Source organism: Equus caballus, chromosome 5 (assembly GCF_041296265.1).
Source record: "Equus caballus isolate H_3958 breed thoroughbred chromosome 5, TB-T2T, whole genome shotgun sequence".
NCBI classification, from domain to species: domain Eukaryota; kingdom Metazoa; phylum Chordata; class Mammalia; order Perissodactyla; family Equidae; genus Equus; species Equus caballus.
In genome coordinates, this window is record NC_091688.1 from 19,194,798 (window position 1) to 19,216,639 (window position 21,842).

At 35.0% G+C, this 21,842-nt stretch overlaps 1 protein-coding gene across 2 annotated transcripts in view; it reads left to right on the forward strand.

The window, feature by feature from the left end:
- Positions 1 to 21,842, forward strand: part of SWT1 (SWT1 RNA endoribonuclease homolog) — a 101,546-nt gene that overhangs the window by 40,174 nt on the left and 39,530 nt on the right. For both annotated transcript variants that reach the window (XM_070267876.1, XM_070267875.1), the window contains 5 exons: positions 1,259 to 1,422; positions 2,645 to 2,783; positions 7,084 to 7,232; positions 8,090 to 8,277; positions 14,792 to 14,923. In XM_070267876.1, coding sequence (XP_070123977.1) covers positions 1,259 to 1,422; positions 2,645 to 2,783; positions 7,084 to 7,232; positions 8,090 to 8,277; positions 14,792 to 14,923 — 772 coding nt within the window. The remainder of the gene's footprint in view (positions 1 to 1,258; positions 1,423 to 2,644; positions 2,784 to 7,083; positions 7,233 to 8,089; positions 8,278 to 14,791; positions 14,924 to 21,842) is intronic.

Below are 21,842 nucleotides of genomic sequence, written 5' to 3' on the forward strand. Positions count from 1 at the left end.
ACACTTTTACAAATTAATTTGAATTTTTGTCTGCACACTCACATTTTTACATATTTATAATCACTGTATGCATGCTATTTTGTACCTTGAAGAGTATGGCTTTTAAATTAATAGTAGCTACAGGAAATATTCATTTGAGGTGGAGAGAATTTTTTTGTTTCTTTCTACAATTAGCCTTATATTCATAACCTTCTATTAATACAGTAAAAACTCAGTAATAGAGAAACTTGAGGGACTCTAGTAATAATCTTTTTAAATTTTAAACTAATACTTAAAAAAGCTAAAGGCCATACTGTTGTTTAATCTCTTTTTCTTGACCAGAATAATCTGTTCTATAGCTTGTTATTTGATGGCATATTATATTAAATCTGACATAATTTAAAAATACATCCCACCTTTTTCCTCTGTGGGGAATGTAATTATTGAAATCTCTAATATTGTATGTACCTTTTACATATAATTATAGAAAAATTCATATGTACCCATGCTACTTTTTTGACCTCTTTGGTAATAAAATTTCTTTTGTCATAATATTCAAAATGGCATTTATTAGAGGTAACAGGATATTCCAGTGTATGGTTTTTCAGGGGTAACATACTTTCAGTTTGCCCATTATATTACTGTCATTTTAAATCCTTAGTTTGTCTTTCTAGAGATAAACCACTTAATAGTTTGAATTTTCCAATAAAGAAATTGCAGTTCTTTTCAGGTATCAAAATAGAAATGTTAATGAAATGATATTAATTAAAATAATAAAAGCTCATTTTAAAAGGAGAGGGCGTAAAGGCAGTTAAGCCAGAGATTTTGGTCCTTTCATAACATATTTGGTCCTTTTCGATGTGAGCTGCAATTGGAAAAATATGCTATTTTTTGGAAGGAAACATTTTGATCCATAGTTCTTGGTTTTCTATTATAAATGTAAAGCATTTTTTGAATTTTTCCTTTTTTGGAAAATAAAAATAAAATTGTAGTTAAAATATCACACTCATTTCTTAAATTTCTATTTTAGTAAAAATATTTAGTTGCCTTTTGTCAAAAAGATAAAGCATTGGCTAACATAGTATATTTATCTTGCATCTAAAACAACAAGTATACTAGAGATACATGTTTCTAAAGAAAGTATTGGTTTGTTTTCCAAGTAATTCAAATTCTAATTATATACATAAAATATTTATTAATTATGGCTTAATACTAACTGTATATGTGAAATGTTTACTATCCGTGTCCTAAATAAAGCCTGTAACTGTTTGTTTTAAAGAAGCAGCACCTTTGGAAGAGAGCTGTGAGGAAGAATCTACAAATTCTGGACTACTCATTCTGCTTGAAAGCATCATATCTGACCTTGAAAAATCTCTTGGAACAGCTTTATCTTCAATATTAGAAACAGAAATGAAAATTGCTTTTGGAAACCTTTGGATGGAGGTGATTATTTCAACCCTAATAGTTGGAAATTTCTCTTTTATTGCTAAAGATTTGTTACCTTATTTTAAGAAATATTTCTTGTATAAAATGTGTAAGCTTCATTGTGCTAATCTATATCATATTATGTTTTTTCTGGAAGTTTTTGAAAAAACTTTTTGAAAATTGATGGACATTTCCTAAAGACCAGGACTATATTTTATTCATTTTTTCAGTGAACAAATATTTATTGTGAATCTACTAGTGTCAAACACCTTGCCTCAGGGAGCTTAAGTTGAATTCAGAAAAATTTCTCTCATATGTGAGTCAAAATGTCTTGTATAGGGAATTCCCCTAGCAATATGTATTCAGACAAAGAAGTATATATTTTGGCTTATGTCATGTAAATATGAGAATCAGAGTATAAATTTGATCTTATTAGCAAGATATCTTGAATTTTCTTTAGACTCACATCTTTTCTGCAATCAGTAAAACACAGCATTTGGCTATAGTGGCCTTTTTAGTTTAGTTTAAGGTTTGTTTGCTGTTGACATTTATAGCTGGGAGAAACATTATTCCCCATCAACTATAGATTGTATCTATTCCAGATACTCACTGAGATGCTAATGTTTGCCAGTATGATATGTTTGCTGCTTGATTATTATCAAGTCTTGAACCAAGATGAAGAATGATCAGATGCTTCTAGGAGGGTTGACTTAAATTGGATATTTCATAATAGAGTCTAGGAAAATCATTGCATGTGAATGCTTCAAAAAAAGCCATGCTGACATCTTGTGGTGCTAAGTGATCAATCTCTTTTTATACATGTCTTTGCAAGAGTGTAGCAAGTGTCAAGCATAGTTGACCACTTTTTTCTGTATAGATTTTTTCCAGTTATATGAAATAATTAGACTGATTTCCTCAAAGAAATGACTGTGTTGAAAAGTAGATTGATGCCATTTGCTGGTTAAAACTATGCTTTTTCCAGTTAGAACTGTGCTTGCTTTTCGCACATATAGTTTCTGAAACTATAAGGACTAATACAAATATGAATTTTACAAAAGCAATTTGCAATGGAATTAGCCTTTAAGATTATGATTGGCTTTAATAAAATATCTTTTAGTTTAAAAAGAATTTAACTATATTTTGCCCAAAAATGTATGTAGGAATTCCTGAATAGGTACTTTTTAATAATTGGACTAATAAATAAATCAATAGATGCTAATTTTTTCTAAATACCTTTTAGATGCTGTACTTGAAACCACCATGGACTCTAATACACTTATTACAGTGCTTTAGAAAACATTGGTTGGCTGTATTTGGATTAGTTATGGAAAAGAACTTGCTTTTAACCATTGAGAGCCTATATGAAAATCTCTATAAAGGTATGAATCTTTTATTTTGCATTTAACAGTGTTGTGTTAAAGTGAGACTAGGAGATATATTCCATGGGATGTGAAGATGAACTAATAAAATTTGTCATTTAGTTCTTAAGTATTCATTTATGCTTCTAATTTCTAATAGGAATTTGTGGCAGCTGGTTGAATGGATCTCGTTCATAGAGCTTATGACTCTTAATGGTATCATTGTTGATGTTACTGGATGTTGTGAATATATAATTTTTAATAATGTTTAAAACTTTTTAAACCATATTTTACAGTTTATTCAGATATACAAATAGAATTATTTAGATTTTTTAAATTTCTCATTGGGTTTAACATGCAAACTCTGACCACATTTCATGTACTAATTTTAAAAATAATGTATCAAGGTTTCTATCTAAACTGTAGGGGTAAGGAATAGGAAAGCTTTGGCTGTGGTGCATAGTGAATTTTAGAACCACAAAAGACTATATTCCAGCACTTAGTTGGTGGCTTTTAAAGTACGTTGTACAGAACCTCTTGCAGTGCCTCTGGAGTTGCCACAGACTGGAGGAGGAAAGGTTGGTGGATGGGGAGCCTGGTAAGTGGCCTCTGGCCCTCAACTCCGACTTTAGTCATGCAGCTTCCTTTTATCTGTTTATATTTGGAAATTCCATGTAAGATTTGAAAAAGAAAGTTTCTCTGCTAAGAAGAAAAAGATGTGAAAAGCACTGATCTAATGTTATTAAAGCCCGTTGTTGTATGATGAAGAAAACTAGCCCTGAGAGGGTAAGTGATTTATCCAGAGTCAAACAGATATGTATTGCTGTACCTTTAAAAAGCAAAGTGTAGGGGCCGGCCCCGTGGTGTGGCGCAGTGGTTAAGTTCACAAGTTCCACTTTGGCCGCCCGGGCTTTGCCAGTTCAGATCCAAGGTGCCGGTTCGGATCCCGGGTGCGGACATGGCACCGCTTGGCAGGCCATGCTGTGGCAGGCATCCCACATGTAAAGTGGAGGAAGATGGACACGGATCTTAGCTCAGGGCCAGTCTTCCTCAGCAAAAAGAGGAGGATTGGCAGCAGATGTTAGCTCAGGGCTAATCTTCCTCAAAAAACAAACAAATAAAAAGCAAAGTGTAACCATTACTAGGATGTTCAGTTGGTTCTTGATTTTTTTGAACTCCTAACATGAAGTGATCTATTCTATGTATTACTTTATTTATTACTTATATCCTGTCAACTTTTAAAAAGTAACTGTGAGTATGAGGGCTATTAAATAACAATCTGATGACAAGAGGGTTTAAGTTAGGTTTAAAGGCACAGGAGCCAGGTAATAAAGAATCAGAAAGATAGCTTTACCCTAAAACATGTGCAAACAATTATTGCATCACTTGAATATAGATTTGAACACTAAGCTTCCTGGAAGCTAAGACAAAACAAAAGGAAAAAAATATTCTATAGTAGGTATACCAGTTGTCTCTCTCTTTCCCCTGAAGTGTAAACCCTTTGAAAATTTTTATATCTTTAAAAATTCCTCCAGGGGATTTAAAGCTCCTAATTAGCGACTTATGACTTATACGTGGTAGGTGTTGCATGAATGTCTCTTTTTAAAAGTTACCAATTTTTTAAGTAAAGATACTTTCCAGGCATTGTCTTTAACTATGGAACTTATTTATTAGGGGTATTATTATTTAAGGGACATGGAACAACCTACTGGACATGTCTTCAAAGCAGTTTTACAAGATATATAGAAACATTTTTCATATCTTTTACTAGGGGCATAATTTAGTTGATTCTCTCAAAAGAGAAAATCCATAAACTGTGTATGATCTTGAACGAGATTTAGTTTCAAACGGAGGGTATCTAGTTGCCATCTTCCGTCTGTCTGTTTTCCAGCGGTGGGCCGTGTTTCGCTCTTGCACGCAGCTCAGAGGTAGTGGGCAGCAGCTCTAACTGGCAGTAGGGAGAGAAGTGAAAAGATGGTGACTGTTGCTTCTGCTAAAAAGTCATTTTTGGAATCATTGTGTGTGTAATTTATTGATCCTTGGTTTAGAAGAATCTGATGCCTAATGTTTACTGACTTGTGAAGAATACATAATAGAAGTATAAAAGTGCCTTCTGCTCTAAAATAATTTTGAATTGGAAAAATCACAGTTTATGATTTTGTTTAATATCTTTTAATAGTATCCTCAGCTGTTGAGTTATTCGTATGTGTTTAACTTCAGTATAGCAAACTCATATCCTTAGATCCTTTCATAGAAAATTGTATGGAAAATGACTAGTAGTTTTTTCTGGCTTTGTTATCTATATTTACTTTAATCTAAATGATTATTAACCTATTTAAGCATTAAACTGTTTAAACTGTGTAGATTTCTTTATGTTATGTCTAAGTACTGAATTTATGTTTGTTATTTCCCTTTTGCCCAAATCTTAGTAAAGGATTTTTGTTTGACAGAAATCAAATGATTGATTCAAGAATGTAAGCCCTACTGAACACTGACTGCCTTGGAGAAGCACCCTTAAAAGAAGTTGTGTCCAGTTTCTCCTCCTCAGGAGACTTACTGGATTCATCTAGTCTACATGCTGTCCTATGTGTGGCATCTCTCATCTCTCTTTTCCCACAGGAATTTAAACTCATTGATTTAAAAAATAACTAAAAATGTGGGTTTTTTTTGAGGAAGATTAGCCCTGAGCTAACTACTGCCAGTCCTCCTCTTTTTACTGAGGAAGCCTGGCCCTGAGCTAACGTCTGTGCCCATCATCCTCTACTTTATATGTGGGACACCTGCCACAGCATGGCTTTCCAAGCAGTGCCCTGTCCGCACCCGGGATCTGAACCGGCGAACCCCTGGCCGCCAAGAAGCAGAATGTGCGAACTTAACTGCTGTGCCACTGGGCCAGCCCCCAACTAAGAGTGTTTTGTAAGGAAATAATAGTGTTTGTTTGATAAAGGAGAAGCCAGAAGCTTGGCTATAACCATCAGATTAGATTAGAATTTCTGAATGTTGTATAATTAATTATTAAAATCTTTTTATTTTCATTTCATCTTTCAGTATTTCGTAAGCAAATGCTTCTTGTGTAAGTGATACAGAGGAACTCTGGGGGCCAGCCTGGTGGTGCAGCAGTTAAGTGTGCACGTTCCGCTTTGGTGGCCCGGGGTTCGCTAGTTTGGATCCTGGGTGCAGACGTGGCACCGCTTGCCAAGCCATGCTGGTGTAGGCGTCCCACATAGAACGTAGAGAAGGATGGGCACGGATGTTAGCTCAGGGCCAGTCTTCCTCAGCAAAAAGAGGATTGGCAGATGTTAGCTCAGGGCTGATCTTCCTCAAAAAGAAAAAAAAGAAAAACAGAGGAACTCTGTTACTTTACCTCACAGTTCCAGTAAAAAAACTATGCTGATGTTTCAGAATATAACAGAGTCTCTGAAACGATGAAGATTAAAAGAAAACAAAACAAACACATTGCAGCATGGTTATTCTAAATGCCTTTGAAAACTATGTAGCATTCTATCTTAGTAATGGAAATAATTTTTTCTGTTCTGAGTTTTGGTGACATTAGAAAGTTACTTATCTTCATTGTTCTTAACTTTTTAAATCTTTGAAATTATTGCCACTAACCTCTAATTGGTTTGAGAATTTAATGTAAGTAATTTTAGTTTCTTGAGAGAAAATTGTTATACCATTTAATTATTATTTGTAGATTAACTCACTTTACTAATTTACAGGGGACAAAAATTCTGCCAGCTTCTTTTGCCCACAGCTCACTTTTACCCAAATTGTTTATTTTTTGCTGAAGTTGTGTTGTGCAGAGAGAGAGCACACATTATTTTCAATAAACCTAGTATTACATTTCATGTAATGGAATTTGAAGGTAAATCTCAACGTGATAACTGAGTTGATTGAGAGGTACCACATAGAACTTACACGCCTGCCACCGAAATGTGACTCTTCCAATGCCTCCACAGTAATTTGTGTATGAAACAACCTCAGAATTCAAAATCTGTTGTTTAACTTATTTGGTGATTCTCTCTCTTTTCTGAAGAGCATAATGTTCTCTCACTTAACTTTTACTGTGAAGTTGACCGTGTTTAGGGAACTCCTGGAATCTGAATACACAATACGAGAAGCAACTCCAAGAATTTATCTCCAACAAAGCCTGTTTAATTGTTGCTTTTTACACCAGAGCGATCAGTTAGGAGTGTCATGTAGGTGTGAATGCGTACTCTTCTTAACTTCCACAATTAATATTAGATTGGTTTTCCAAAGATGTTTTTGTGTTGTATACTCATTCTTACGTGTTTTTTCCTTCTTAATTTTCTGTTTCCAGCTAACAGTGCAGTGGATTTTACAACAGTGAAATTCCTGCTTCAGGATTCTAAGAGTTTGTTACATGCTTTCAGCACAAGGTCGCATTATGATGGTGTTCTTCCACAGGCCTTTGCTCAAGTAAGCAAACTGCTCCAAACATTTACAGAGGTAAGATAGCTTTGGCATGCTGTTTAGAGTAGCTAATCACATCCCTTCTAAAAATGTATTTAGCAGACATGGTCTGGAGCACTGGAAAATGAGCAATCAAACAACACTGCACAGCTTTCTTCCATCCATAAATGAAATAATATAAAATCCCAGCACTGCTGTGACACGGCTTCCATAAGAGGATGTGTGTTTTATAACTTATAATAATAACTGTTTACTCTCCATTCAATTCACTTAGTATTTGCTTAATGCCTTTAGTACGTTAGAATAAGTTAGAATGAAAATATCCTTTACCTGCTGTTGTCTGCATGTTTTAAAAAATTTCCAGAGTATTTTGAGGCATGTTTTGATCCAGTGTGTCTTAGAGTGCGGTTCTGAGGGTATCACTTCCTGAATTAGAAACCGTCAGTGTTTCACCATTGCCCATAGCATAAGGTTTACATTCTATCCTGATTTTTCTTTTTTTCACACCCTTTGCAGTCTCATTCTTTTTACTAGATTGTAAGGTGCTGAGGCTTGATTACACCTATTTATCATTGTACCCTAGGTGTCCTCTATCTAGTTCAATGCCATATGTGTAGAAGTGTCCGAACAGTGTTCTTAAATTGATACTAACATGTTAGCTAAGAAAGGCCACTATAATTAGTAGATTGGAAATATCATTTGATATAAATGGAAAAGGATAATATTTTTTCTAGCTCTGAGGCTTTTCTGGGAATATTCTGTACATAATCAAGGACAAAGAATAGTCAGCACTTCCTGGAAAGCTAGAACATTTGTAAGTACAATTGACGTTCTGTTTCTCTCACTTACTAGTGAAGGACTAGCTGCATATTATGTAATTCTTATTTCCCCAGGTCAAGGCAAAACTTAAGCAAGATCCTTCAGAAAATACAGTGGGTAAAAAGAAAGAAGATTCTTCTTTGATGAAGTCTAATAACCAGGAAATCACCATTTTCCCAGGTTCTCCTCTTCCCCAGCCCAACAGGCATCAAGAAATCTGGTCTATCCTAGAGAATGTTTGGATTACTATATATCAGAACAGGTACCAAATTTCTAAGAATTTTTTGAGTTTTTGGGTTTTCCCTCAATACTGTTATTCATTGAACAGTTGGTTCGGTGAATAGTTGGGTTGTGAGTTTAATGTACTAGATTGTCTTATTGAGGGCTTTTTGTCAAATTGGTACCTTAGGGACAGTGATGCTTAAATAGGGGTGCAAATCAGAATTACCTGGAGAGTTTTAAAAATATATATGCCTAGACTCTGTCCCTAGGAATTCTGATTCAGTAGGACTGAGGTGAAGCTGAGATCATGCATTAAAAAAATCTCCGGGTGATTCACATGTGAAATCTTGATGAGAAGAATTGCCTTTATGTCAAAACAAGTGAATAGTCACCTAGATTGGCTAAACAAATTAGCAGGATACAAAGCCTTAATAAAATTTAAAATAATTTAAGAAAAGGTCAGTCCAGATTAGGGAAAATTCATGTAAGATTTTTTAAAAAGGAAGATAAATACTTTTATTTAAAAGGAAGAAATGCTTTTATTACCTTCACACACATGAAGTACTCTGGTCTTGGTAAAATGAAAAGGTAGTGACCATTTGTGAGTAGTTCTTTAAATGGGCTGCTGCTAGTGTAACTTAAAAAATGATTTTAAAACAGCTGATTTTAAAGTAGGCCAACACTCCCTCCCATAGTTTTCCCCAGACCCATAATCTTTATATAATTAATTTGCCAATCATATTATACACTTTATAGTATGATTTTGGTTCAAGGGCGCAGTGTGACTTGTTTTGGATTAAGATTATCTCTCTGTTCTAGATGTTCACAAGAGCAGCAAAGTAATATTAGCACTCCACTTAAACATCTATTCTCAATCAATCATCTATTATACAACACTGTAGATTTGTGGCCCATTTTTAGTCCTTGGCTACAATTAAAATCTTTTTTTCAAACAAATTATAGTCTCATACTAGTATAAGAAAAAACTGTACCTATGTGAGCTAAGGAAATATTTAAAAATTTGTATTTTCATGTAAGATAAAGGTTTTGTCTGTTTTGTTCAGTCTTAATGTATTTTTAATGTTTTGGCTAATCAGATATTCTTGTTAGCAGAAGTTGCCACGTATGCCAGGCCGAGATTATTACTTTCAAAATAAAATAGATTAAAACCATATCTAAGATATTTTAATCTTTTCATTTAAAATAAAATAGATTAAAACCATATCTAAGATATTTTAATCTTTTCATTTAGAAAACATTTGAGTAATTTATGTAACTTAGAGCTGACCTATAATATACATACGTTTCTGTTCGATTTTACAGAGTTTGGGTAATATCTGGATAATAGACTTTACCTTATAGTATTTCAGTAAGTGAAAAATGCTTGTATTGCTTTATCAGTCTACTTTATCAGCCTCCTTTATTGTTTCTCATGCCTGATTGTGGACCAGAGTCATGTAGAACTTTTCCACATATTCATGCTTGGGTCTTTACTGTTGCGATACTCATTTGAAGGTCTGGTAGGCCCTGGGTGCATTTACTCATATCAAACTACTGGAGCAGTTACACACAGCTGTAAGTGCCATCTTCCTGCCCTGTGTTCTTATCGTGCTTCAGTAGATAGTTGAGAACTTATGGCACTCCAGCTCAGGTTTTTTTGTATCTTTTCTATTCATAAGGAATTTGGATAAGGGTTAGATCCTATTGATTCAAGTTGGAAAGAAATCTTTCCTGCTATTTCTCATTCAAGCTTCTGAGACATTTTTTTAAACATGTATGTTGTGTTCGCAATGGGAACTTTAATTAAACATAATGTCTTACCTCTTGCCATTGCTATTTTCTATGGCTCAGAATTTCATTAATACTGTGAAGGCAAAATAAAAAAGAAATTGGTTTTGACAATCTATAGACTGATATTTTTTATAAATTGACAACTTATAACCAATTTAATAATTTATTTAATAATCTAGAATTGAATGTCTGACATTAGATTGCAACTGTAATCCATGTCTGATTTGAAATGTTTACATTCAAAACAATCTCATTATTCTTAATCTTTGACTTTATAATAAAGTAAATGTAATGTATAAAAATTCATATTAATTTGATCTACTTTTGCATATTCTTTATTCTATTTTATATAAAAAATTACATGAACAAAAAAGTTTGCTCCTTACAAAATGTGCACACCACAGTTCCTATGGGATATAAAGACAATAACTTTGGGAAAATCATCTAATCTTTCTGAAACTCAGTTTGTTCGTCTGAAATCAGGAAATAGAAGTAGGTGATTTTTAAGTTCCCTACGTATTCTAAAATTCCAAGAGTTTTGGACTTCGGACAGTTTTTAGATACCATATATATTTTTCAAGTTTTTTTCTACTTCATGCTATCTTCTTTACTGAAGAATGTTTAACTTACCCTCTCCATCCTAGCTAGATAGTAATATGGCATTTAAAGTTGTACCACAGTTTTATCTAAGGATTTAGATTACGTATTACAAATGGCTGACTCAGAACAAAAGCGGCTAGGTAAGAGTTTTCTCTTGCTTTGGCTCTAATCAGCTGACCCAAATGCTTATTCAGAGATTAAGTAATGGTAAACTTTTAAATCTCACTTGAAGCTAAATATTTTAATGTTTTGAAATATAGTACATGCAGTAGATGATTGTTTCTGCCAGTCTGTCCTGTGACTGATGTGGCTATTCTTGTCCTCATCTCCTCCCCATTTCTCCTACATTCTGCCATTTAGGATAAATCCTGGTGGAGGGCCTTTTAGTGCCGTGATTCTTTCACCTCAAGTATATAAGTCTGTATAACAATTATAATGGAATTTTTTGGAATAAGTGTCTCGTATGTAGAGTTTTGATTTACTGATGGCTCTCCCGGAAGAGTTTGTTTTCCTATTTCGTTAATTCTGTCTCTTGGCCTCTCTGCCTCCTCCCCTCTTTCACACACACACACACACACACACACTAAACACATATATACCTGGAAAAAGACAAAGGAAGCACCCATGGATATTAATAATGCTTATCTCTGCTTGTATACTATGGACATTACATATTTTCTTCTTTCTACATTTCTGTATTTTTAAAATTTTATATGATTAGGCTTTAAATGTATAAAAATTTTTTAGAGATAAATATTTTTTAAATAAAATAAGTTTATGGTTTTTATTTTAAAAATAAATGCACAAAACCAGTTGTATTTCTATATGTTAGCAGTGAACAGTCTGGAAAGGAAGTAAAGGGGCCGGCCCAGTAGTGTAGTGGTTAAGTTTGCACACTCTGCTTCAGCTGCCTGGGATTCATGGGTTCAGATCCTGGGCACAGACCTACACACTGCTCATCAAGCCATGCTGTGGCAGCTTCCCACGTACAAACAGAAGGAAATTAGCACAGATCTTAGCTCAGTGACAGTCTTCCTCAAGCAAAAGGAGGAAGATTGGCACAGATGTTAGCTCAGGGCCAATCTTCCTCACCAAAAAAAAAAAGAGAGAGAGAGAGAAAAATAAAGCAATTCAAGTTACATTATCATCAAAAAGAATAAAATATTTAGGAATGAATTTAACCAAGGAGGTGTAAGATTTATGTACTGAGAACTACAAAACATTTCTGAACGAAATTAAAGAAGACCTAAATAAATGGAAAAATCCAGTGTTTGTGGGTTGGAAGACTTAATAAGAGAGTTGGAGAACTCATACTTCCTGATTTCACAACTTACTTCAAAGATACAGGATTCAAAACAGTGTGCTACTGGCATAAACATAGATACCTAAATCGATGGAATGGAATTGAAAGTCCAGAAATAAACCCCTACTCTGTGGGCAGTTGATTTTGACAAGGATGCCAAGACCATTCAGTAGAGAAAGATAGTCTCTTTAATAGATGGTGCTGGGACAACTCAATAGGTGCATGCAAAAGAATGAAGTTGGACCCTGAACTTTATACTACATACAAAAATTAACTCAAAATGGATAAAGGACCTAAATAAAAGAGCTGAAACAATAAAACTCTTAGAAGAAAACAGAGGGGCCGGCCCAGTGGTGCAGTGGTTAAGTTTGCACATTCAGCTTCGGTGGCCTGGGATTTGCCAGTTCGGATCCCAGGTGCGGACATGGCACCACTTGTCAAGCCATGCTGTGGTAGGCGTCCCACATATAAAGTAGAGGAAGATGGGCAGGATGTTAGCTCAGGGCCAGTCTTCCTCAGCAAAAAGTGGAGGATTGGCAGCAGATGTTAGCTCAGGGATAGTCTTCCTCAAAAAAAAAAAAAGAAAAGAAAAAAAAGAAAACTTAGGAATAAATCTTTTTCACCATGGGTTAGGCAATGATTTCATAGACAATGACACCAAAAACAAGCAACAAAAGATAAAATAGGGGCAGGGCTGCCTGGCACCGCAGACTGATCTGCACAGCTCAGCAAGAGATAGAATAGATAAATTGGACTCCATCAAAATTAAAACCTTTTCTGCATCAAAGTTAAAAGACAGCCTACAGAATGGGAGAAAGTATTTGTAAATCATATATCTAATCAGGGTCTAGTATCCAGAATCTACAGTGAACTTTTAGAACTCAACAACACAAAGACAACCTGATTAAAAAGCGGGCAAGAGACTTGAGTAGACATTTCTCCAGCAAAGATGTACAGCTGGCCAACAAGCACGTAAAGAAGTGCTCAATGTCATTAGTTATCAAGGAAATGAAAATCAAAACCACAATGAGATACCACTTCATATTCACTAAGATGGCCATTAAAGAAAGGGAAAATAACAAATGTTGGTGAGAATGTGGAGAGATTGGAACTTTGACACATTGCTTGTAGAAATGTAAAATTGTGCAGCCACTTTGGAAAACAGTTCCCTGGTTCCTCAGTAAGTTAAACATATAATCATCATATGACCCAGCAATTCTACTCTTAGGATATACCCAAAAGAGTTGAACACAAGTGTTCAAACAAAAATTCATAGATGAATATTCATAGCAACACTATTTACATAGCCAAAGAGGAAACATCCAATGCCCATCAACAGATGAATGGATAAATGAAATGTGGTATATCCTATCCATAAAGTGGAATATTATTCAGCCATAAAAAGAAAAGGAAGTACCCATACATGCTACAACGTGGATGAATGTTGAAAACGTACTAAATGAAAGAAGCCAGACACAGAAGGTCACAGAGTGTATGATTCCATTTATGTGAAGTACCTATAGTAGGCAAGTCTGCAGAGACAGGAAATGGATGAGTGTTACCAGGAACTGAGGGGGTGGGAGGAATGGTGGGTGACTGTTTATGGATACAGGATTTCCTTTTGGAGTGATGAAAATATTCTGTAACTAGATAGTGGTGATGGTTGCACAACATGGTGAATGTACTAAATGCCACTGAATTCTACTTTAAAATGGTGAATTTTATGTGTCGTTTGCCACAATTGTATTAAAAAAAAGTTACCTTGAAAGTGCTGTAAAGTAGGAGAGAAAATTCTCTTGAATGCTACTACCTAAAGGTAACGATGGTTAACATTGTTACTGTTATTCTGTATACCCAGCTTTGTTTTAGGCATGTATGTTAGTTTCCTAGGGCTGCCATAAGAAATTACCGCAAACTAGGTGGTTTAAAAGAAACTTATTCACTCCCAGTTGTGGAGTCTAGAAAGTCTGAAATCCAGGTGTCTGTAGGGTTGGTTCTTTCAGGAGGTTCTGAGGGAGAATCTGTCCTGTGACCATTTCCAGCTTCTAGTAGCTGCCAGTAATCTTCGTAGATGTCTCACTCCAGTGTCTGCCTTCATCTTCAGGTAGGGTAGTGCCCACCCTAATCCAGTATGACCCGATTTTAACTTAACTAATGATATCTGAAAAGATCCTATTAAAATAAAGTCCCATTCTGAGATCCTGGGTGAATATGAATTTTGGGGGGATTCTTTTTTTGATTTTTTATATGGTGGTTATTATGTTATATAAGTAAATTTTGTATACCTATACTTTTCTGTTTCATAGATGGCATATACATTATTTTAATAGTTGTTTGGTATTTCATAAAGTGGCTAATTCACTGTTTACTTAACACTTTATATTGTTGAACATTTAGGTGGTTATTAATTGTTGCTCAATTGTGGATAATTATTATTAATATGTAGTAGATTTCTGAAATTGGAATTACCAGGGTAAAGTGTATGAACATTTATAACTTCCACTTTCAGCAAACAATCTGATGTCTAATTTTTTTCCTCTATCCTTGTATAAACTGGAGTACTGTCAGTACTTATGTACTGACCTGAGTGTAGATTGATAATATTACTTCCCTTCCATCTCTTATGGTCTCTTAGAATGAAAGATTATTTGCACAGCTTTTACAGTATTACTTTAGATTAGATCTGTATAGTTGTTGACTTAGATCTGTTGCATGAAATGTAGCCTGGACATTCACTATCTTTTATTTCTAATTTAAATAGATCAGCATTATAAGAGTTATACATTAGAAATAGAAATACTTGAATTACAATAAATATACATGTGTACCTATGAGTATCTTTTCTTTTTCTCTATTTTAGCATGGATGTATTTCAAAGATTAGACTCAAATTCAGCTCTGACTTCTTCAAAAATAGCATCATTTGAAGAAGCATTTGTATATCTTCAAAAGTTAATGGCAGCTGTGAAGGATATTCTTGAAGGAATTCAGAGGTAAACACTAATTCATTTTAAAGTTTCAGCTTATTACTTTTCTCTTTCTCATAGGCTTATCGGCTTTTTCAGAGTTGCTGGAAGTCTTCCAGGAAGTTTTAGACACTAACGGCTTTTAGATTTAACTCTTCTCCCTCCTTTGCAAAGAATCTCTATTTCTAGTTTGTACCACAAGAATGTTTCCACTTTTTTCCTTTGTAAGAAAGATATATACCAGATTGTAAGCTTCACAAGGAACTTTATTTTCTTTATTGTGTAACTGTGGCTCCTGAAACAGTGCCTAGCATGTAGTGGACACTCTGTAATTGTTTGTTGAGTGAATGTATGTCACTTATCACTGCGCTTTAAAAACAATTATGTGTTAGTGTTTGTTAACACGATAGATTTCTTCCAACACAGTCTCGCAGTGCTACAAACTGAAGAAGTTTGAGAAGCAACATAGTCTTATCATGCTTTGAGACTTATACAAATAGGATTATTTTAAATATTTGTGAAGCATATAGAAAACATAGTGCCAGAAAGCTATAGAATGGACCATAGCACCTTTATAGCACGATGTCAAATGTTTCCTTTTGTGGCACTAAAGAAGAATACTAAACTTAATCTTGCACGTTTTTTTGATGTATACCAAAATTGCTTGACCTGACTTAGATATGCAGCTTCCTAACAGAAGAATACTATTCTTTATAAATTGAAAAACAACATCAAAACTGATTTGATTTTAGTATGTCCAAGTTTGAAAAACTTGGATTTTCAAAAAAAACCAGTAGTTTTTGTTTTCCCTTTTCTCTTTAAAGGTTTTTGGAAACTTCATCTCACTGTAAACGCACAAAGCATTTGTACTTTTTTTTAGATCATAATTGGCTAAATGATCTTTTTTTCCCTGAGGAAGATTAATGATGAGCTAACATCTGTTGCCAGTCCTCCTCTGTTTTATATGTGGGTCACCACCACAGCATGGCTGACTAGGTCCACACCTGGGATCCGAACCTACAAACCCTGGCCACTGAAGTGGAGCATGCTGAACTTAACCCCTAGGCCATGAGGCTGGCCCCTAAATGATTCTTAGAATAAAACATTACCAACGCTTTTTGCCACTGGTAATAATAACTGAACATTTGGCAGATCCCAAGGCAAATTAAATATCATCTCTAAGTGTGAATAGTCCCTTTTTTATTTAAAACAGTATTAAATAAGAGTAGCTCTATGAGGGAAAACTATTCAATTCTGATTTTAGCTATGTAAGAGCTGTTGTACGTTTTAGGTTGCAGAAAAGCCAAGCTTGATACCAGCTTTTCTACAGAAAGTAGAGGTATCAATCTGTGTTCAGTTACTCAACAAATGTTTATTGAGCCCCAGCTGCACTTGGCATCATACTAGGCTCTGGGGAATCAAAGATAAATAAGATGCAGCCTCTGCCTCCAAAGAGCTTGTAGAAGGAGTGCAAACAGTCACGTTGAAACATAATTGCAATAGAGAGTTATCAGTATTTTAATAGGGACACGTAGTGGAGGGAGGACGGTTTGAGCAAAGATGAGGCTGGATCCACGGTGGCAGGGAATGTCTTCTAGGCCACTCGGTGCAGTTTCCACTTTATCCTATGGGCTAGTATTTCACATATTCAGAGCTGTTAATTGTGTGCCTTCACAGGCATGTTTCTGGTCCAAAAGGCTTTGGAAATACTGTATACTGTACTACCCTCTTGGAAAATCACCATGTATCCCATATTAATGAGTTTTATAAACCTTTGCTGTAGAGAAACTTTTTTAATTTTAGGAGCTTTAAACATACGGATGCCTGTGTTAGCCCATCCCAGATGTTCTGATGTAATTGGTCTAAGGGTGTGCCTGGCTATCAGGAGTTTTAAAATTTCTCCAGGCGATTCTAATGTGTCTAGGCAAGTTTGAGAACTGCTAACCAATATGCCTAACTGGTGGTTCTCAAAGTGTGATCACAGAACCAGCATCATCATCACTACCTGGAACTTGTTGAAAATGCAAATTCTCAAACCCTCCCAGACCTACTGAATCAGAAACGCTGGTGGCGGGGCCCAGCGGTCTGTGTCCTCCAGGTGACTCTGTGCACGAAGGCCGAGCACCACCGGCCTGAGTGCTTAGCTCTGGTGGCCGATTCTCATCATCTGGGAGCTTCAGAAAAAAGAACAGTGGCTCGGCCCGATCCTAAACCTATTAAATCTGAATCTCTGAGAGTGGGACCTGGGCATAAGCATTTTTACAAGCTCCCCAGGTGATTCTCATGTGAAGCCAGAGTTGAGAAAGGATAGCATGTACTGCTTACATCAGCTTTATCTAAAGAAATAAAAATGTGAATTTTAAGGCTGGTGCAATTTTGTTATTCTTTCCTCTAAGGACGCATACCTCCAAGAATAAGAAAATGTCAGTGGCTCTGCTACTTTTTAGCCTGTGACCTGGGGTAAATTGTCTTGAGTCTTAGACTTCGTCTATAAAACAGGCATAATAATCCCTTCTCAGAGCTTTTCACAAAGTTGCTGTGCTTTGAGAGTCAGCTATTGGTATAACTAACCAAACCAATGATTCTCCACTTATTTGTTGGGGAACCTGTGAAAACTCAGAGTTCTAGATCTTACCCCAGACTTATTAAAATCACAATATCTGTAGATCTGTAGATACTTTGTGGAAGAAGGAAGTTGTATTTCTAGCAAGCTTTCCAGGGGATTTGTATGCAGGCCCTGGGGGACTAGGCTTAAATAAACGAGTCCAACCTCCTGTAATCAGTGTGTTAGAACCTCTTGAGCTACCAGTAGAGGGCGTTATGAATAAAAAGTTCGCTCATTTCAGGATTCATTAATCAACAGGAAACTTCTAAAACTGCAAGGCTTTTTTTACTCTTCAGATAATAAGCATTTAAATAAAGATGTAATAGAAGTTAATAATTATATTATTTTGTCAAGTGTACATTCGGTCTTAAAATCTTTTAAGAAAAGTAGTTATATCAAATAAGTTCAGTTAAAAAATTTTTTTGGCTAACTATGGGTGTATTTTAAAATTTTTAAACATTGAAAAATACACTCAACTTTGTAGTGACTGAAAATTCATTAGCATTTTTTTTGATGCTTGTTAAAATGGAATAGTTTCATTTGGTTTTGAGGTATATGCTCAGTGAATATTGCAACTCTGTTTCTTTTCATTTATCATAGGTGGTTTTACATTAGGAATCAATAGTAAGGTGACCTGTTAACCAGGTGCTTCAATTAAAGAAGTGAATGAAAATGTATTTGTTAAACTAGGAGCTTGGGCTTCTGGTTCCAGATTTATCCCTTTGTGGCTGACTTTGGGCATGTCATCTACCCTCTCTAAGCTAGGTTCTTTCCTTATTAAATGAGAATCCTGATGCCTTCTTCAGAGGAATAAATGAGATGATGTATCTGAGAATATTTTTTAAACTGTTACCTGTGTTAGTCTTTGTTTTCTTTTTAAAACTTACATTTGAAATGTTTAAAAATGTGTATTTCCGTTTTAATAAGGCTCTAAACATGATTGTGGTAAACAAGATGGGGTGGAGCAGTTGTCCATAGAGTTACAATTGGGAGCAGAATACCTAATTGTGCAAAAGTTGAAAAGTGGGAGTATTGCTGATTCCTGGTCTTTCTGCACACTTTCTTCTTTGGTGAGAGAGGGAATTTAATGAACTGATTTGCTGTTGGTTTAGAAATTGCTTTTTCTCTTTCTCATCTTTCCTTTTATGTGGACTATAAAAGGAAATTATAATTAATAATACAGTATTAATTTGAGCACTTTTGTGAATGGTTTCCTTATCTAAACATTAGAGAACCAAAGTCAGTACTTTCCTATGTAGATAAAAGTATTTTAAGATTTCTTTTTAGGTCATTATTATCTAGTCTCATTTTATGCTTTAGTAAACTTATGTCTAGATTGATCAGGTTGCTCTCAAGATCACAAAAACCTTTTGTTTAGTATATAAAGATTATAAGGTTTCGTTTGGAGTGAAAAATTAGTTGAAGACTCGTATGGCAAACTCTGAAAATAAGAAAAGTTCTACTTGTACATTAATCAAAAAATGTTCTTAAATGTCTATGTCCGTTTTGTGCTTAAACTGGCATCTCCCCAAAGTTAACTAAACAGGTCATGTACCCCAACTCTGAGGCATAGTATGTATAAATGTGTGCAGCTTCCGCTTGAAAGCTAATATTCAAAACAATAATGAAAGTGTTGTAAGTGTGTTTTTGGGTCTGTGAGGTAGGTGATGAGCTGCCTGGTTAAGAAGCAGAGGAAAGCGGAGAGTGAGGGTGAGATATTGCAGTCTGCATTCATGTTGTAGTCATGTTCAGGGGTTTCACTTTTATAAAATAAGGTTTAAATTATTTTAAAAGAAAAACAAAAAAAGGTAGCGTTTTGAATCCAAAAATATAACTAGATCATGCCTAAGTGCGTATATTCATTTTGTCACTTAATTTAACGTGTGAGAACTCTGCATTTCAGTGTCAATGTCAGGAACTCTAGATTTCGAGCTCAAGTTGCTTTAAATGAAGTCTTTGAGATGATGAGTGTTTTCTCAGTTTCATATTTTGAATCATATGGAGGGGAGAGGGAGGGAGTTCCTTATAAATAGCTTGACATGTTTTGTGGGGGAGGGGATGCTTTTATATGAAAGGGTATCTCTTAAGTTTAGGTAACCTTTTTTTTCTAGCTGTCGTGTTTGATTTGATTGTATTTAAATATAGAATAAATGAGTGCTAATTTGTGCATTGGACATGATCGTATTCTGCATGGACACTCATGCCTCATCATGGAATATGATTTTGGAAAGTGAGACTTCCACTTGGATTTGGGAAAGGAAGATGATTAATTTTTGTCATCTTCAAATGCCTTAATAATCTTCAAAACTTTAGTAACCTCTGTTAGATTCCTGTGGCTTTGGTTTGAAATACTTTATAGAGCTGGTTTTCTAAAACACGATTACAATCATAAAGTTTGGGGTTTTTTGTGTGTGTGTCATTTACATATGTTTTTTCTTACTAATCGTCTAAAAAGTGAATTCCTATTACTGTCTTACCCTATTTTGACATAAGAACAAAACATATACTGGTGTAACAGTACATGATTCCTGGGAAAAGGAATCCCACAATCAGAGCAGCTTTTCAGATCCATTAATGATGTAGCTGCTTCGAAGAGTGTGGAGTTTGCACTCGAGAGGCTGCTTTATTAACGTAATACTGAATGTTTTGGTAGCAGACCTCTTGAGGTTTTAGAAAGGTTATTTAGAAAAGCTCATCCTTCAGTTGACACAGAGATAACACTCTTTAGGATGTTTTATAGATTAAGCTAATTGTTGAAACAAAAGGTTATATTAGAGACGTGTGTAGAAAATAAACACCTTAAAATGTGACTTTTCAGCATCTCACTCATTGCAGTGTGTGAGATGTTCAGCCATTGATAAAAATTTTCCTTATCTAGAGTGGAGAGATTTATCCGCGTTTAGGTCTAACCTACTTTCTTTGAAGCTTGGCCTTTCTGTCTTTCGATAATCAGACTTCACCTTCCCTCCCCCGCCAGGGTCCCCACAACTCCCCAGATACCACCGCACCTCTTCATCAGACTTTTCACACACCCCTTGTCCTGTCTGTCACCAAGTGTATCAGTTGCTATGTTGAGTAAGAGAAAGTAATACAACCTATTATTTAAAAAGGAAAGGACACTTAGTTACTTCACCCTCCATGCCATCATTTTGTACGTAACTTTTTCACAATTTATTTCGTAATCAGCTCCCTAAGATTTTGAATACCTATAGGCAGAAACTTTCCTTACCTTTCTTTGTCTTCCTTTTCTATATCTACATCTATATCTCTATCACAGGTACACATAGCAGATGGTAAAAAAAATAGCGTATTGAGTGAGAGTTTTATAGTCTTTCTGGTGGAGAACAACTTCTTTTAGAACTGAATGCTGCTAATAGTACTACATTATGACATTAGATAAATAGGTAATGTAGAGATTTTAGAAGAGATACAGAAGAGAGAAGTGCAAGCTAAGAAAGGGTAAAGAATACGAAAATCAAGGGGAAGGAGAAAGACTGGAAGAAAGAGATTGAGGAGATAAAAAAGGCATTTGTGTCTAGAACAGATGATAGCCTCTAGTAATTTGCCCAAATGGCTCTTAGGGTCACATGTTATCCTTGATTACTTAATCCTGGTCTCTCTGTATCAACTATCTAAATTAGTGTTAGTAGAAGGAAAGGTGGAATCTAATGGGAGTGATTGAGACTCAAGAAATATAAGCAGAGATTTCTGATGTGACGTATGTAATGTCTTACGTAAAATATAGACAGTTATTTTATAAGTAAAAGCTTTTTGTGATATTTATATTGCAGTTTGATTAAACACTGCTCTAACCTAACATTTACATCAAATGTTATAAATAATACATAATAAAATTTATATTAAATTAACTGACAAAATATGTGGCATTCACACAGCCTGACTGAGTTATCCAGCACAAGCTGATATTTTGTTTAACCTGGCTCTTTAATGCTACTGAAGATAATAGGTCACTCGTGACTTAACTTTTAGAATAACTAGATTTCATTTTACACATCTAAAGCTCTTATCCATATTTCTCAGAGTTTGTAATTTAAGAATAGGAAATAAGGATGTTTACTTTTATCCTAAATATCAGCGGGGTGATGCCAGCTATTCCTACCACCCCAAAAGCATTTCTAGGTGCTGGTGTTCCCTTGTTTTAGTGAATAAAATCCACTTTTGGATGACGGAGTTAGGTATTTCCCATCTTAAACCCCTTGATCACACCAGAATTAAACAATCAAATATAATATGAAGATTACTTCTTGAAGATAAATATCTTAATTTGTTTATGGAGTTGTTTTTATTTAAAAGCAATGTTTTTAAAATTTGCCTTTTTCT